Here is a 16,347-nt window from a genome sequence, read left to right as displayed (position 1 = left end):
GGGAAAAAGGATGCCAATTTTGTTTAGGAGCCACGTCCCACGACCGCGCAATTGTCAGTTATATCGACACAGTGCCGAATCGCAAAAAGTGCTCTGGTCTTTGACCAGCAATATGGTCCGGGGCTTAAGTGGTTTAATAGAGATAATTACAGGGAGCAAAAAAACTGTCTGTGTTAAAAGTGTAAGGCCCCGTACACACGACCAAGTTTCTCGGCAGAATTCAGCCAGAAACTCGATCGGAGCTGGATTCTGCCGAGAAACTCGGTCGTGTGTACACTTTTCAGCGAGGAAGCCGACGAGGAACTCGTCGGGCCGAATAGAGAACGTGTTCTCTATTTCCTCATTGTTCAATGAGGAAAGTCGGCCCGCCGAGATCCTCGGCGGCTTCAACACTGAACTCGACGAGGAACTCGATGTGTTTGGCACGTCGAGTTCCTCGGACGTGTGTACGGGGCCTAAGGAGCTATTCATTCTCACCTGTCCAGCATAATGTTCAATGCGGAAAGCATTGTCAGCCAATGTGTTATCAGTAATACGTTTTTCATTTTGGGTGGCTTTGCTTTTGAAGTGCAGATGGTTTTTGAATTTGAGTCCTAGCTTGGTTAGAAAGGTGGCATCAGTGACATTCCCTGGGCGCAGGCATTCTTCATCCAGCACTGCTAAAACGCCATTGGTATTCTGTCAAGGGGACAAAGCATGTAGAGTTGTCAACTTAAATTATTTTATACCATTCCTTCTATTATTTACCCGTTAACAATATATACAGAATAAAGTAAACAATAGTATATCTAAAACATCTAACAAAAAATAGTGCAAGCTTTTAAAGGGGTTGTAAAGGAATTTTTTTTCCCTAAGTAGCTTCCTTTACCTTAGTGCAGTCCTCCTTCACTTACCTCATCCTTCCATTTTGCTTTTAAATGTCCTTATTTCTTCTGAGAAATGCTCACTTCCTGTTCTTCTGTCTGTAACTCCACACAGTAATGCAAGGCTTTTTTTCTGGTGTGGAGAAAGCCTCTTGAGGGGGGAGGGGGCGAGCAGGAGTGTCAGGACGCCTACTAACACACAGCTCCTTTCTATATCTGCAAAGTAGAGAGTATCCTGACTTGCCTGCTCACCCCCTCCCCCCTCAAGAGGCTTTCTCCACACCAGGGAGAAAGCCTCGCATTACTGTGTGTAGTTACAGACAGAAGAACAGGAAGTGAGGATTTCTCAGAAGAAATAAGGACATTTAAAAGAAAAATCGAAGGATGAGGTAAGTGAAGGAGGACTGCAAGGTAAAGGAAGCTATTTAGGGAAAAAAATTCCTTTACAAAATTTTTAATTTACTTTAAATAAGACTTAAAGAGTAACACTTAGGGCCTGATCCACAAAAGGGATACGCCGGCGTATCTACTGATACGCCGTTGTATCCCTGTTTCTATCTATGGAACTGATCCACAGAATCAGTTTCTCATAGATAGGCAGAAGATCCGACATGTGTAAGGGACTTACACTGTCGGATCTTAGGATGCAGTACCGCAGCCGCCGCTGGGGGCATTTCTCGTTGAAATCCAGCGTCGGGTTAGCACTTACGGAGATCCACGCTTCGTTTTTTCTCCGTAAGTATTAGTTTGCCGTCACAAAATTAGGGCTGCTTTTACAAAGTGTAAAGTTAGTACACCATGTAAAAGTAGACCCTTCTTTCCCGCGACGCTGTCAAATTTTTTTTTTCCGCTGCATCTCTTTTTTTTCCCGACGCAACTTTTTTTACCCGGCGCGATTCACAAAACTCTGCGTAACGTAATTTTGCGCAATGCACGTTGGGAAAATCGCGTCGGGAGCATGCGCAGTACGTCCGGCGCGGGAGCGCGCTTAATTTAAATGGGACTCGCCCCATTAGATTAGGAACGCCTTGCGCCGGACGGATTTAAGTTACACCGCTCAAAATTTCTAGATAAGTGCTTTGTGGATCGGGCACTTAGGTAAAGATTTTGCGGCGGTGTAACTTAAATCCGAATATTTAAGTTAAGCCCGCTCGTTGTGGATCAGGCCCTTAGTCCTTGAACAGTGAAGATCTGGAAGAGAATGGTACTCTGCTCTACTCCACCAAAAAATAAGAAATACTTTTGTGAACATATGAATTATTATAGGGCAGCATTATTTTGGTCAGTATAAAAGGCTCATCCTATATACCCAATAAAACATTTAAATTGGAATAGGTAAAAACCAAGTAAAAAAATAAAATATTTGATTTTAAGAAATGGCCAATGTTTCTGTGTATAATATATAGGGAAACTTCTGCTTACATCTTCTATGAGATTACAGATGATTTCATTGTCAAAAAAGGTAATGTGTCTCCATTCAATCCCCTAAAATGAAAAATAAAGAAACAAAACACATCAGTTTATAGTGCATGCTATATTTGAGTTTATGATTAAATATTTTTTTAAATATATGAAAGTTGATACTCCACGCTTAATAATCAATATTTCCTAAAAATAGGATAACACAACAATCTACTTCTAAGTTGTCAATTAAAAAATCCACCAGCGCACAAGTGCACCAAACAACAGCTGCCGGACCGAACTTCAGTGCCCCCTGGTGGGTAACAGTTCAAATAAAGTCCAAAATGTTTAGTTCCCCAAAAGCACATGAACTATTGCTCAAAGGTAAGTATTGTCCACCTCAATCACTCTCCAGACTCTTGCCAGATTTTCTAACCAACAATAAAGATTTGGGTAAAAAAAAAAAATCTTTAAAGGAGAAGTCTAGCCTGAGCTTGTTTGGCTGGTCTTCTCCTATGGGTCACAGGTGTGCAATTTGGTTTGAAGTCCGCTCTCTGCTGGCATTACCAATATCAGTCCTGGCACCGCATCACCCCGACTCTGGGAGTCTGCCAGGTGCCTGGACTGATAGTCATCTCAGCCTCTCAGCGATGGCCGCTCCCCATCCAATGAGCGTGGAGGAGCAGAGCAGGAAAGCTGCTAATTGACAGGCAGCAGCTCTCTGCTCGGGGAGCCCAGAGAACTGAGCCAATGGCGATGTTCGATGGATCAGTTCTCAGTGCAGAGGTGGCGGGGGACAAATGCAGCATCTGACCGATGCTGCATCCACCTAGGCAAGTGTTATTATGGGAAAAATAATACCATACTTCTCTATCAAACCACTAACATCTTTGGGCCAGATTCACAGAAAAAGTACGCCGGAGTATCTGCTGATACTCCGGCGTACTTTCAAATTTGCTGCGCCGTATCTTTATTTGTAATTCACAAACAAAGATACGACGGCCTTTGGCTAAGATCCGACAGGCGTACGGCTTCGTACGCCTTCGGATCTTAGGATGCAATACTTCGGCGACCGCTGGGTGGAGTTCGCGTCGTTTTCCGCGACGGGTATGCAAATTAGCTGTTTACGACGATCCACGAAGGTACGCGCGTTCATCGCATTCTCTTACGTCGTCGCTAGTCGGTTTTTCCCGTCGCAAACTTAAGCCTGCTATTTCATGGCTTAGATTTAGACCAGCCATGTTAAAGTATGGCCGTCGTTCCCGCGTCGAATTAAAAAAAAATTTTTTTTGCGTAAGATGTCCGGGAATACGAAAGGACGTAACGCACGTCGCCGTTCAAAATACACGTCGGGGCACCGTAATTTCGCGCAAAGCACGGCGGGAAATTTCCTAACGGAGCATGCGCAGAATGTTCGGCGCGGGAACGCACCTAATTTAAATGGTACACGGCCCATTTGAATTAGGCGGGCTTGCGCCGGATGGCTTTACGCTACGCCGCCGCAAGTTTACACGCAAGTGCTTTGTGAATCAAGCACTTACGACGAAAACTTGCGGCGGAGTAACGTAAAGGGGATACGTTACGCCGCCGTAATTGTTCGTGAATCTGGCCCTTTGTGTCTTCTCTTTATTTCCATTAGACCTTGTTTCCACATCTTCCATAAACATTTTCATCTTATCGGATGTGCATCCCCAAAAGATAAAAAAATTCTCATATAATGTAGTAATTTCTAAAATATCACAATAAATATATATATTATATTGTGCTTAAATATGTGCATACCAATATCACATATGCTGGCATGCACATATGCGAGCACAGTATATCATATATTTTTGTGATATTACTACACTATATGGGTTTTTCTTTTTTGAGAATGCATATGTGATGAAATAAAGATGTTTATGGAAGATGCGGAAACACTGGAGTGACAAGGTCTACTGGAAATAAGGAGCAGACACAGAGACATTATTGATTTATTAAAGCTTTATTTGACCCAAATTTTCATTGTGGGTCAGAAAATTCCGTAAGAGTCTGGGGAGCGGTTGAAGAGGAAAATACTTACATTTGAGTAAGTGAGTAACTTATATAGCGCTACAAATGCGAACTGAATCACCTCAAGACGCTTGCCATCCAGTTTCCTTCATTACTATCATTTGAGTGATAGTTGGTGTGGTTCTGAGGCGCTGGATGTTTTGAACTTTATTCTACTTCAAGGTAGTGCATGAAGACCAACTCTACTGAAAGCAATTATTTCATGTCTGCGTTAACACTGGTGGGCTGAATATCTGCTGGCTCTCTTGAATTCTCAAACTGCTAACATTTCTTGACAATAGATTGTCTCTGTTACATGCCTAAGGCCATCATGAAGGTGTCACATTTTTAAAAACTGAAGGATGACTATTAACACCATTGTTTAATGGTTTAATTTTTAATAGACAATCTATTAACTTTACTTTTACTTTCTGGCCAAAATCATAAGAAGCTTTTCAAAATAAATGTTCACAAATTTGGTAATTATCAGTCATCATTGGTCACATATTGTTCTTCATAGATAGCATTGACCTAAAAAAAATGTTCATACTTATGGACCACAGAAAATCCCTCTTATGCCGCGTACACACGATAGGGATTTTACCCGGCCAAAAGCACATCGGAATAAAGTAATAAAGTAAAGTAAAGTAGAACATGCTCTATATTTAAACTCTGATGGAATTCATTGGAATTTCTGATGAAATTTCTCTGATGGGGCATACACACGGTCGGAATTTCCTATGGAAAAGGTCCGTCTGACTTTTTCCATCGGAAATTCCGATCGTGTGTACGGGGCTTTACTTGCCTGCAATTTCTTTTTTTATCGATAAAATGTAAGCAGTTGTCAACCAAGGCATACTCTCTGTACCCTGCTTCTAAAACAACTTCTATTCTTTATACGTAGTATGCACTTAGTAGTATATATATAAGTAGGTACCTAAGACACAGATCCATGAAATGTTCCTACAGTATCTTCTGAAGGAATTAAAGAGTAAGATAAGAAATACAATAGAAAGCCGGAATTCCATTTACCTCTCTCTTGTACTCTTCTTGTTCTTCTTTTAATGTCATTTGAATAAAGATTTGCTGAAGCTTCTCATTACAATAATTAATAATGAATTGTTCAAAGCTGTTACCCTAGTAAACATGAACAGTTACATTAAAAATCTACCATATCAGTGGAAACACTAGGAATAAGTCTTTTGTTAAACAGTAAAAACAATTCTTCTAGATTTTAAATCATTGAATACAACGCTCCTCCTTTTTCCTCCTAAAAGGAGAGAACCTATTTTAAAAATTGCCGGATACCTTTGATAAAATTGTGTTTTCCAACATTTCTTTTTTTTGCATTTCGAAAACTGGCAGATAAATACTTTCAAAGTTACAATTTCTCAAAGACTGCTAAGGAATTTAGACATGTATGCACCATGTGCCAATGTCAGGCAACACATTAAGCTGGTGCTTTGACATTATAGGGACTGTTCACTTAGCAAAATCAATATTCACAAAGCTTAGTAAATAAACTATGTTCACTTCAAACAACCAAGTATGTACTAGAAATAATCCTGTTTTTGAACAGCATATGCACCTTTAGTGAATTAGCCTCCAATGGATCAGCTCAATCTAATGTTCATGTGAATGGAAATTGGTAGACACTGTCAGCACTAATTACTATTGGAAGAAAATATAGCGATTAGGACATGGTCGGCATTAAGCCCATAGACAGAAATGGCTGGACTGAGTGACTATGAGTAGCTTTACACATATAAAGTAACTGGAAGCTTACATTGCATCACAGGAGGTGAGCATTTACCCCTGGTTCAGACTTCAAGTGAACTGACCACATGAATGAATACAAATTTAAGCTCCTCCATGTATATTTTTAAGAATGAATCAATATTAGAAGCAAATAGTGCTTAAGGGGTTCTTCTATGAGTAGCAATCATAACCAGAAAAAGGAAGAGAAATTAAATCATAACCAAATGATTTATTGTAAAAAAAAAATGTTTGGATCTACCACATCTAGCATAAAAGGACACACACACATAGAAAAGAGTAGCAATTAATCTTACTTCTAATATTTCAAAGCCATAAATGTCCAGCACACCCATTACTTTCTTCCCCTGGAATTCAGATACCTAAGAGCAAAGATAAATGAAACTGTACACATTTATTATATTAAGTTATAATATATTATATGCATATATATATAAATATTGGCCCGGATTCACGTAGGAGATACGACGGCGTATATCCAGATACGCCGTCGTATCTCTGAGTCTGAGGCGTCGCATATTGGCGCCTGATTCAAAGAATCAGATACCCCAGAATTAGTATAAGATACGACCAGCGTAAGTCTCCTACGCCGTTGTATCTTAACTGCATATTTACGCTGGCCGCTAGGGGCGTGTACGCTGATTTACTCCTAGAAATATGTAAATCAGCTAGATACGTCAATTCACGAACGTACGCCCGGCCGTCGCATTACAGATACGCCGTTTACGTTAGGCTTTTTCCGGCGTAAAGTTACCCCTGCTATATGAGGCATATATGAGGCGTACCAATGTTAAGTATGGACGTCAGGCCAGCGTCAAATTTTCCGCCGATTACGTCGTTTGCGTAAGTCGTTCGCGAATAGGGCTGTGCGTCATTTACATTCACGGCGAAAGCATTGGCGGGTTAATTTGGAGCATGCGCACTGGGATACTTTCACGGACGGCGCATGCGCCGTTCGGAGAAAGCGTCATTTACGTGGGGTCACAATACATTTACATAATACACGCCCACATCTTCCACATTTGAATTAGGCGGGCTTACGCCAGCCTATTTACGCTATGCCGCCGCAACTTTGCTTTGAGAATACTGCACTTGCCTGTCAAAGTTGCGGAGGCGTAACGTAAATAGGATACGTTACGCCCGCACAAAGATGCACTCTCCTACGTGAATCCGGGCCATTATGTTTTTTCTTTTGTATACAAATGGGCACTGCAGTTATGCAATTTTTTATTTTTATTTTTTCTGGAGCAATGATCTGTTTATTACAGTGGGAACTATTTTCTATTATGAATGCAGATGTCAATTCTCACTAACGCTTTGATGACTGCTGATCACACCTAAACAAAGCATGCAACCTCTGATGTGGGTCTAGAAGTCAGCGTGTCCAAGAGAACCAAAACCTGCATCTATCAGAAAAGCATTTATTTCTATTATGTACATATAGGGGGGTATACAAACTGAGGGTCAAAATTAGTCCTAGAAAGAATCTAAGATAAACCAAAGGTTTGAACTAGGAAATGAAATGGAATTTCACAGTTGTTTTTTGCACACATTGTTCTAGTAAATATGACATGTGCTTTGTTGGGTTTTATTGAATATTTTTGGGGCATAGGCCGTAGGTAGACATATCTGGCCCCAGAAAATAGCACAATCGGCTCCCGACAAACTGAACATCGGTATACTAGTTGATATATGCTGGTGTGCTGTCTTGACTATTTGTATTCTCAAACTACTCACTTGAAAAAGCTGCTGCTGTAGAAGCATTACTAAGGTAAGAGGGCTGGAAGGCATATTGTAGGGAAAACCTTAACTACATTAGTTATATTTTTGAAGCAAACAAAAATGTAAATTAAATGGAAAAAATAACCAAAATTGTCTAACCTTGCCACACACATTATTCTAAATTAACAATGTTGTGTATTTAGGACTTCTGGCACAAACCTTTATGCTTTCATTGATCCGCTGTACAAGCCAGCTAAACAGTCGGTCATACATGTTCTTTGCTAAAGCATCCCGGGCATAAACAGCCTAAAACACAAAGAAATGTCAATGCAAATTAGCAGTTGTATGAAAACAAGCAGTCAATTAGGTGCAGTCCATTGCCAGTCAGCATACAACTTTTTTTTTACAGTACTTTAATCCATAATTTCTTTATGTGTAATGATAATGTATAATCTGTACCATGCCAATGTGACTTTCAGTCAAGCTTACCAGAACTACTCCTTTCCCAAACAATTAGGATAGATTAAAATGAAGAGTTAATTGATGGTGCTAAAATATCCTTTATATGCAGATTTATGTTTGGAACAAAAAGGAGCAATAAATAATCAAGATGTGTGAGGAGTAGCTTGGTTATCACTCTTTCCCTGCAATGTCCAGGTCCTAGGTGCAGTTATTACATAGGAAACATTGCATAGTCCATTTTAATCAACCCCAGCTTATTATCCTCTCTTTATGTTTACTGACAATACCACAACTAGTACACTGGAAATCTGATCACTGTAGGTTTCTCAGTTTTTAAAAGTTATCCAAACTTCCCATATGGAGTCTGAAAATCATGTTGTTTAACCGTACAGATGACCGAACATGTCTGCTGAAACTGGTCCGCGGACCAGTTTCAGCAGACATGTTCGGTCGTGTGTAGGCCCGAGCGGGCAGGATTCCAGCAAACATTTGCCCCGCCTGGCCTTTTCCCAGTGGGCAAATATTTCCGGACTTGTTTTAAAACAGCCCGCTGGAATCCTGTCCCCTCGGACATGTTCGGTCGTCTGTACAGACCTACCGTACATGTCCGAGCGCCCGCCATCCCTCGCATGCGTCGAATGACTTCGACGCATGCGTGGAAGCATTTAACTGGCAGGGCCGCCCACGTCGCCGCGTCATCGTCGCGGCGACGGCGCGGACACGCCCCGCGTATTGTTTACGCGCGGATTTCTGTATGATGGTGAGTACAGCCACCATACAGAAACCCCCGGGCATACATGTACGGTGAAAACAGTCCGGCGGACCGGTTTCATCGTACATGTATGCTCATCTGTACGTGGCAGAACTCACCATCTGAATGTGTCCTGGTGACTGTTTTGAGAAAAACTAAAAAGTGATAGAAAATACAAAATGGTTATCACTGGAATAGTAATAGATGGCAAATCTCTCAAGGAAACAATGTTTCTGATTACAACTGTCTACGTGAGTGTGCCTCATTTTAGGTAAATTTATAAGTGAAAGGAAATCTCCCCAGTGGGACACAGACAGCATTAAAAAATATCAATATATTAACAATTCAAAAGATTTTTTGGGGGATTTAGATATACTATAAATCGTTATGCCATGGTAGCAGTATGGTAAATTATATATACAGTATAGTTCCTAGTAATAGGTGCCATGGGATAATCCAGTGTGCCATCATAAAAGTATGCAAGACATTGGTCATAATTTAATATTGTCAAATGCTGCAACTGAGTCAAGCTGACCTGTGGATGACAGACCCATCAAACTGTAAGTGATGGTCACATAATCTAGAAGATATACAGTGTACTGAGATTTCTTGTTGTTCAGGTTTCATACCTGGTTTGCGGTCAGTGTAGTCACCACTTTTTCTTGTCTGGCTTCCACAGTTCGGACACTGAAAGCATTTTCTAGTGTTTGACCATCAAGGCCGATCAGCGAGCCAATCTCTTTAACATCTGGATAAAAAATTATAAACATATTAATTGAGGCCAAGATACTACAATAGTGAATTATCAAGACTGCATTTCAAGTATATATTACTGTAAATAGAATTAGATTACACTAATTATTGAATTTCACAACTTTCTAGGTTCTAACTCTTATTTACAATCTCTTGTATTTCACTAGGTACAATAGATGTATGTAGGGATAAAGAAAAGGATAAAAGTCAAAACAGCAGGTAAGTATTGAACCAGAGGAGGCATTTACTTGAACCGATCTGTATTTTACTCCTGCTACAGCTGAATGGAAGAAAATACAGATTGGTTCCAGTAACTGCCAGCACTGCTCCTGTCAAGGTCCAGGGGGTTGGCAAGGAAAGGACATGATCTGCCCGATCTACCCACCAACTGCCATCCTAATGTGACAGGGAGGTCGCACGGCCCCTTGGAGCATGGGTGGGGGTCACTGTTGAGACCCCTTAGACCCCTCAATTCCACCCATGAGCTAAACTGTTACCTTGTAGGGGTTGGATTCAATAAAGTGAATTTAGTGAGGATGCTATGGGTTACTGTATTCTGCACTAAGCACTGTCGGAGTCCTCCACATGTATACCTACATGAAGAGTAGCAGTAATACTATGAATGTATATGATGTATCTCTAAAGACATGTGTCATAATTGGTTTAATTAATCTGTGTACATGAACATGCAGAAACATTTAGGTACAGTAAACACTCACACTGAGAGTTAGTGATATAGCATGAGGCCATTCCGTTAGCCTGAAATTGTCCTTTTATCTCAATGTTCCCCAACTTTAGAACAACCGCAGCAACTTCCAGGATTGAAGTAACCTCAGTATCTTCGAATCCAATAATTTTCATGGCATCCTTTTAAAATAAACATACATATGACCAGTTAATAAATTAATGTAGAGACAGATTACCTGGATGAAATCCCATGAATACATTTTTTGGGAAAAACTGAATTTGATTCACCCATGTAGTATTACAGATGGTCATCCCATTGCTTTGTATTGCCTCAACACAGAGCTACAATTACAAATTTTTCCTGGTAGAATCCAGCATTGCAGAGACAATGCTAATACATCTGATAAAGGGTTTTCATCTTTTTTTAGAAATTACCTTTAATGATATGTACATAATTAAGCTTTAGATACAGCACAATGAACATAAAAATAATTAATAACATAAAAATGTAATAAAATCATAACAAAGGTATACCTTAACAACTCTAAAATTTTCAGTATCGTTCATCCCAGCGAAACTGTCGGGGTCCTTATTCAGGTAAACATATTTGCTACAGTCTGGAACCAATTTAAGTTTTCCTATTAAAAAATAAAAATACATCCAAATATAAAACTGAACCTAAGGTATATTAGTTTGTTTGTTAACATTGATCAAAAATGCAGTGATAATTGCATGATTGCTCTGTACACTGCATTACTAATTAGTAGCAAAAATATCAAACTATATTTTTTTTAACAGGCAAGGTGTGCACTGTGAATGATGGCAAACTACTTTAAGGTTTATGTTTATAATTTTTTTTGGTCTCCCCCCCCTTTCCTTCACTAAAAGTTTACTTTCTTTTATCCAGTTTTCCTAAATTTAGACACGGGAAATTTTAATGTAGATATAATTGTAGAGCTCTCACTTCAAACCCAATATATCTGTATCCATCCCTCTTTTCTTAAGAATTAGCAATTTTAGAAATTGGCAAAAATAGTTTTAATCAATATTTCTAATGAAAAAAACTAATTTAGATAATCTATGAATAGGACCATACTGTATGTTAATGTTTAAGCCTATGTCCAGACAGATTTTTATATCTGTTTTTGACTCCATTGTGGAACTCTTTCCTCTCTTTCCTTTGAAGTCTCAACAACTTGATAGGAAGGCAGGGACAACAAAAACATTGTCTAAAGCTCTAATTCTTCCTCACTTTATTAAAAGTGTGTTTTTTCTATGTGCCCCTTTGAAGAGACTTCCCATTACTTCCTTCCCTGACAGTCATCATAGGCTAAAGCACATACAGTATTTATACAAACATAGCATTACAGAACTGTACCCTACATTCAGCCAGGATCATGGATAAAATCCTTTAGACCTTGACACAAAATATACCTGACACCTTGATATGAACACCTACTGAACACAGATATCTCACACAATAGGCTTCAATTCACAAAGATTTAACACAAGGATTAGGCACTCTAATTCAGCCAGTTGGATTTGTTGGCTTTGTGAATTGAGCCTAATGTAAAAATAACATGATCATCAATAAGCACACTACAGTGATGTCTAAAAGGAATTTCTAAGGGTATTGGTGTTACTGGGAAAGGAATACACAGCAAAATAAACCCAACAGATTTTCTAACCTTTCCCCACTCTAAATGGAGTTTTTAATCATTTTCTCTTTTCGTACAGGAGAAATACTGCAACACTTCCTGTCCCTCGTAGGAAGTGAAGTGAAGTGAGAAGAAATCTACACAGTGAGGACAGACAAAAAAGACCTTGCAGAGGTTGCAACCTTCTTCACTCTTAAAAAAACAAAAATAAAAATGTTCACTAGGACTGGAAGATAATGCCAGATATAAAAAATGAAAAAGTAATTCAAGAAAAAACAAAGAAAAAAAACTGTCCCACTGCCATCTTCTCTCTTGTTAAGTGCTATGATTGCTGAAGAATCTTCTGCATCCAAGACATGTTTGAGTATGTCACATTACTGGTCCCCTTGTGGTTTCCCCCAATGACCCCTAAGTCACTGAAGGACACAGTAGTGATCAGTAGCATATTCTGACCCAGGCTATAGCCCAGAGTGGGTCCTCAAAAACCCATGGGTCTCATATTGCTCATTGAGAATTATTAGCCCGAGTTCCAAGGCTTGGGGTTGGCTTGGAACTTAGGGCAATAATATGCAGTTAGCACACATCACCACTCACTCACCAGGCAGTTCCCAAAACAAGAATGGAAGAAACCAAATTAATCATTTATTGGGGGGGTCTGTTACATTGGCTTTAGTGTGGCCTCCATCCAGTTCTGGATTCCAGGTCTGTTTTAAAGCCCTCCCCTCTCCTCCGCATCTGCTGTGCTGTAGTCCTCCGCCCGAGGGAAAGCACAGCAACAGGCCGCAGCAGCACCCACTCCACAGCAAGCTCAAGTGAGCCCTCAGCCCAGACTCAGTGTGCTGCCTGTCACTGAGTCCTGTCGGCCAGCACTGGAACAGGCCACAGCCCAGGCAGGCAGCAACCAGAAGGTGAGCTTATACCCCCCCTCTGGGAGGCTGACCCAGAAGGAATGGCTGGGGAGAAGATACCATTTTTGAAGGATCTGGTGAGACTCTCTCTCTCTCCCCTGGCTTCCCCAATGAGGGAGGTATGTGTGTGTTCCAGAGAAGCAACTACTAGGCTTCAGAGGTGCTATTTGCTGAGGACTTCAGGAAACTTGCTTGCAGAAGCTCGGTTGGAAAGGTGGGACCTTTCACCTATAGCTTCAGGTATGGAAGTACTCATTGAGGGTGAGATGCCAGTAGGTGCTTCTCATAGGTTTGCAGAATTGCCTGGCTGTCCCATCTCTATCAGCGTTATTTTGAGGATACTGCTAAAGGGCCTACTACTGATACTGCTGGAATAAGGTATTGAGGAAGCTGACCTCCAAGTTTCTTGTGCCTTGGGTATCTTGCACCTTCAACCCAACTTCCCGCATCCTGAGTAGCCTCTGAACAGGGAAAGTGGGCCCCATTTCTTATGCAGCAGCCCCGCTTTGGGGTTGAATTCCTTACCTAGAAGTTCATTGCCTCCTCCTGAAAGCAGCTGGTAAAATATATGAAAGTTTCTTTCTCCTTTAACATGCTTCACCACCCGAGATTTCTCCAGCAAATCTAAAAAAAAAAAAGAGGCCATGTAAGTTTATGTACAGTAGCTTTTATAACAATCAAGCTTAGAATTGCAAGTGTAGCGCTGGTCTCCCAACGAGTTGGGCACTATTGTAAATTTAGGGGTATCTGAGCCAATAGTTGGGCTCAGACTCTGTTAATTGTATTTAAATTAGCCTCTGTTCTGGCTATGGTTTTGCTCGGTAGAAGTTTCCCTTGTTGCCTGTAGGTGGCGTTACCACTTCAGGCCCATGTTGGAACTCGGGCAGACCATAGTGTGTTAGATGACCCCTCTCGGCAGCAGCCCAGTGGGAGTGGTTACTTAAGGGGCAGACACCGTTTTTCTAGGTTCTTCGCCTCGTGGCCCTCCTGGCGCAAGGTGAATGCGTGTGACGTCAGTCTCGGGACCACATTTGATCTGAGGCTGTGTTCCTTGTCGAGTAGGCCCAGCTATGCTGGCTGGGGCCTATAGTTCTACAGAGGATCCCAAGCTGTCTGTCCAAGTGGAGGAGGCTGCTTAGTGAAGGAAACCAGGGGAGGACCTGCCCTGGAGGAGACAAGCAAGGCAAGCTGATGTCTCGGGATAGGCCTGGTAACCTTGTTAAAAAGGGATCCAGTACGTAAATTATCTTACAGTCTGCCGGATTGGCTTAAAGGCTCTTTGGCTGTAAGGCAGGAAGTTCGGGACATTAAATCCTGTGTCAGAGTATTCCTGACTATCCATTCTGTGTTCTCAGATGGTCTGTGGCAGTTTCTATACTGTCCGTGCATCATTCCGGCTGCTAGGCCATGTGAGAGGGGTCTATCCGGGTGAGCAATACCCACTCAGGAGTGAGTGGTGAATACTGGAACTTTGAATCCCTTTTGTGCATTCTGTGCTGCGTACCTTAACCTTCCCCTTCTCTATATAATCTCTATTTCCTTCACAAGTTTATGCAGGAAAAATAAAATTGAAGGTTTTACATCTTGTGTGGACATTGCAATTTATACAGATTTCCTTCCCTGGACAACGAACCTAGAGGTAACGTGCAAAATCCAAAATCTAAACCAGCAGCTCTTACGGGGATAGTGCTACACAAGGGTGACCTGAACCTTGCATGTTTTCTAGCTGTTGTAGAACAGCAGTTAATGAAGGGAAAGACAAATGTCAAAAACAACATCCTCAGCACAAAAGAAATATGCCTAATACTAATACTACTGATGCTTTTAGTACAATAGAGTAATCATAACTGTTATTTTCTAATGGAGGAAAGAGTTAATGAATAACTGTTGGATGTGTTACTGGGAAATGTTTGGTAACTCACTGAGCCTTTCATTTTACAATACAGGACACAGGTGGGATTTACAAAATCTGTCTATATCCTTCTCCCCATACACAACCTCTTTTATGCATTGTCTTTCCCAGTACTTAATGAATAAACAAGCAGTATTTCAAATATGTGCTGTAAATAACTGCCATCCCACTCTGACGGAAATGAGCTGATACTTCCTGCTGTGACCTATTCTGGAATAATGAGGACTGAGGCAAACAAGGAAAAACAATACCAAAAATGACTGTGGCATTGAATCCAATAATATAATAGGCACATGAGAAATAACACACTAAGACAACAATAAAGGCAAGATCATATGTTACTTTGTCATATTTCTGCTCTTTCCTATTTACTTAACAGAGCTGTCTAGCCAAAGCAATGTGGCAATACATATATTGTAAGGGTCATTGACTATATTTTAATTATTCTTTTGTTTGAATCTTTGTAGATCTGTATAATATTTGTTTGGCTTGTAATATAGCTTCTTTTATAATATAACTATAGCATAAGAGGCAAGTTACCAAACACTAGAACCATTTTATGTAGTTTATATTTAGCTATGTTCTAATAGCAAAGTCATATTTGAATTTGGTACTTAGTGTTATTCTGGCTTTGATTAATTCTATATTGAAATGTGATAGAACAACACTTTATATTGTACTGAATGATATATAACAGGAGGCTGGTTCAATAAACACGAGAAACCTTAAAGAGTAACTTTACCCATGACAACTTGATAAAAAATAATGTTCTTTAGCAAGGAACATACATGTTACCATAAGTATTGGGATGCCTTAGGCCTCGTACACACGGCCGAGGAACTCGACGTGCCAAACACATCGAGTTCCTCGGCCAGTTCAGCCCTGAAGCCGCCGAGGAGCTCGGCGGGACGAGAGCTCCCATAGAACAACGAGGAAATAGAGAACATGTTCTCTATTTCCTCGCCGAGGTCCTCGTCGGCTTCCTCGGCCGAAAGTGTACACACGGCCGGGTTTCTCGGCAGAATTCAGCCAGAAACTCGGTCGGAAGCTGAATTCTGCCGAGGAAACTGGTCGTGTGTACGGGGCCTGACACGCACATGAACTTTAATGGCATCCCAGTCTTCGTCCCTAAGGTTTATTATTGAGTTGGCCCACCCTTTGCAGCTATACAGCAACAGCTACAACTCGGGTTGAAGTCAGACCAGTCAAGTTCCTAAACCCCAAACTCGCTCATCCGTGTCTTTATGGACCTTGCTTTTTGCACTGGTCCAAATCATTTGGTGGAGGGGGGAATATGGTGTGGGGTTGTTTTTCAGGAGTTGGGCTTGGCCCCTTAGTTCCAGTGAAGGGAACTCTTGAGGCGTCAGCATACAAAGACATTTTGGACAATTTCATGCTCCCAACTTTGTGAAAACACTTT

At 40.8% G+C, this 16,347-nt stretch overlaps 1 protein-coding gene across 2 annotated transcripts in view; it reads right to left on the bottom strand.

The window, feature by feature from the left end:
- Window positions 1-16,347, bottom strand: part of MYO1A (myosin IA) — a 160,514-nt gene that overhangs the window by 40,987 nt on the left and 103,180 nt on the right. For both annotated transcript variants that reach the window (XM_040340952.1, XM_040340953.1), the window contains exons 8-16: window positions 13,541-13,639; window positions 10,984-11,087; window positions 10,482-10,629; window positions 9,639-9,757; window positions 8,016-8,102; window positions 6,371-6,436; window positions 5,331-5,435; window positions 2,286-2,348; window positions 478-678 (exon numbers count right to left, since the gene is read on the bottom strand). In XM_040340952.1, coding sequence (XP_040196886.1) covers window positions 478-678; window positions 2,286-2,348; window positions 5,331-5,435; window positions 6,371-6,436; window positions 8,016-8,102; window positions 9,639-9,757; window positions 10,482-10,629; window positions 10,984-11,087; window positions 13,541-13,639 — 992 coding nt within the window. The remainder of the gene's footprint in view (window positions 1-477; window positions 679-2,285; window positions 2,349-5,330; window positions 5,436-6,370; window positions 6,437-8,015; window positions 8,103-9,638; window positions 9,758-10,481; window positions 10,630-10,983; window positions 11,088-13,540; window positions 13,640-16,347) is intronic.

The sequence above is a fragment of the Rana temporaria genome, chromosome 2, assembly GCF_905171775.1.
Source record: "Rana temporaria chromosome 2, aRanTem1.1, whole genome shotgun sequence".
NCBI classification, from domain to species: Eukaryota; Metazoa; Chordata; class Amphibia; order Anura; family Ranidae; genus Rana; species Rana temporaria.
Note: the sequence above shows the minus strand (reverse complement) of the source record. Positions and strands in the feature narration are given on the sequence as shown.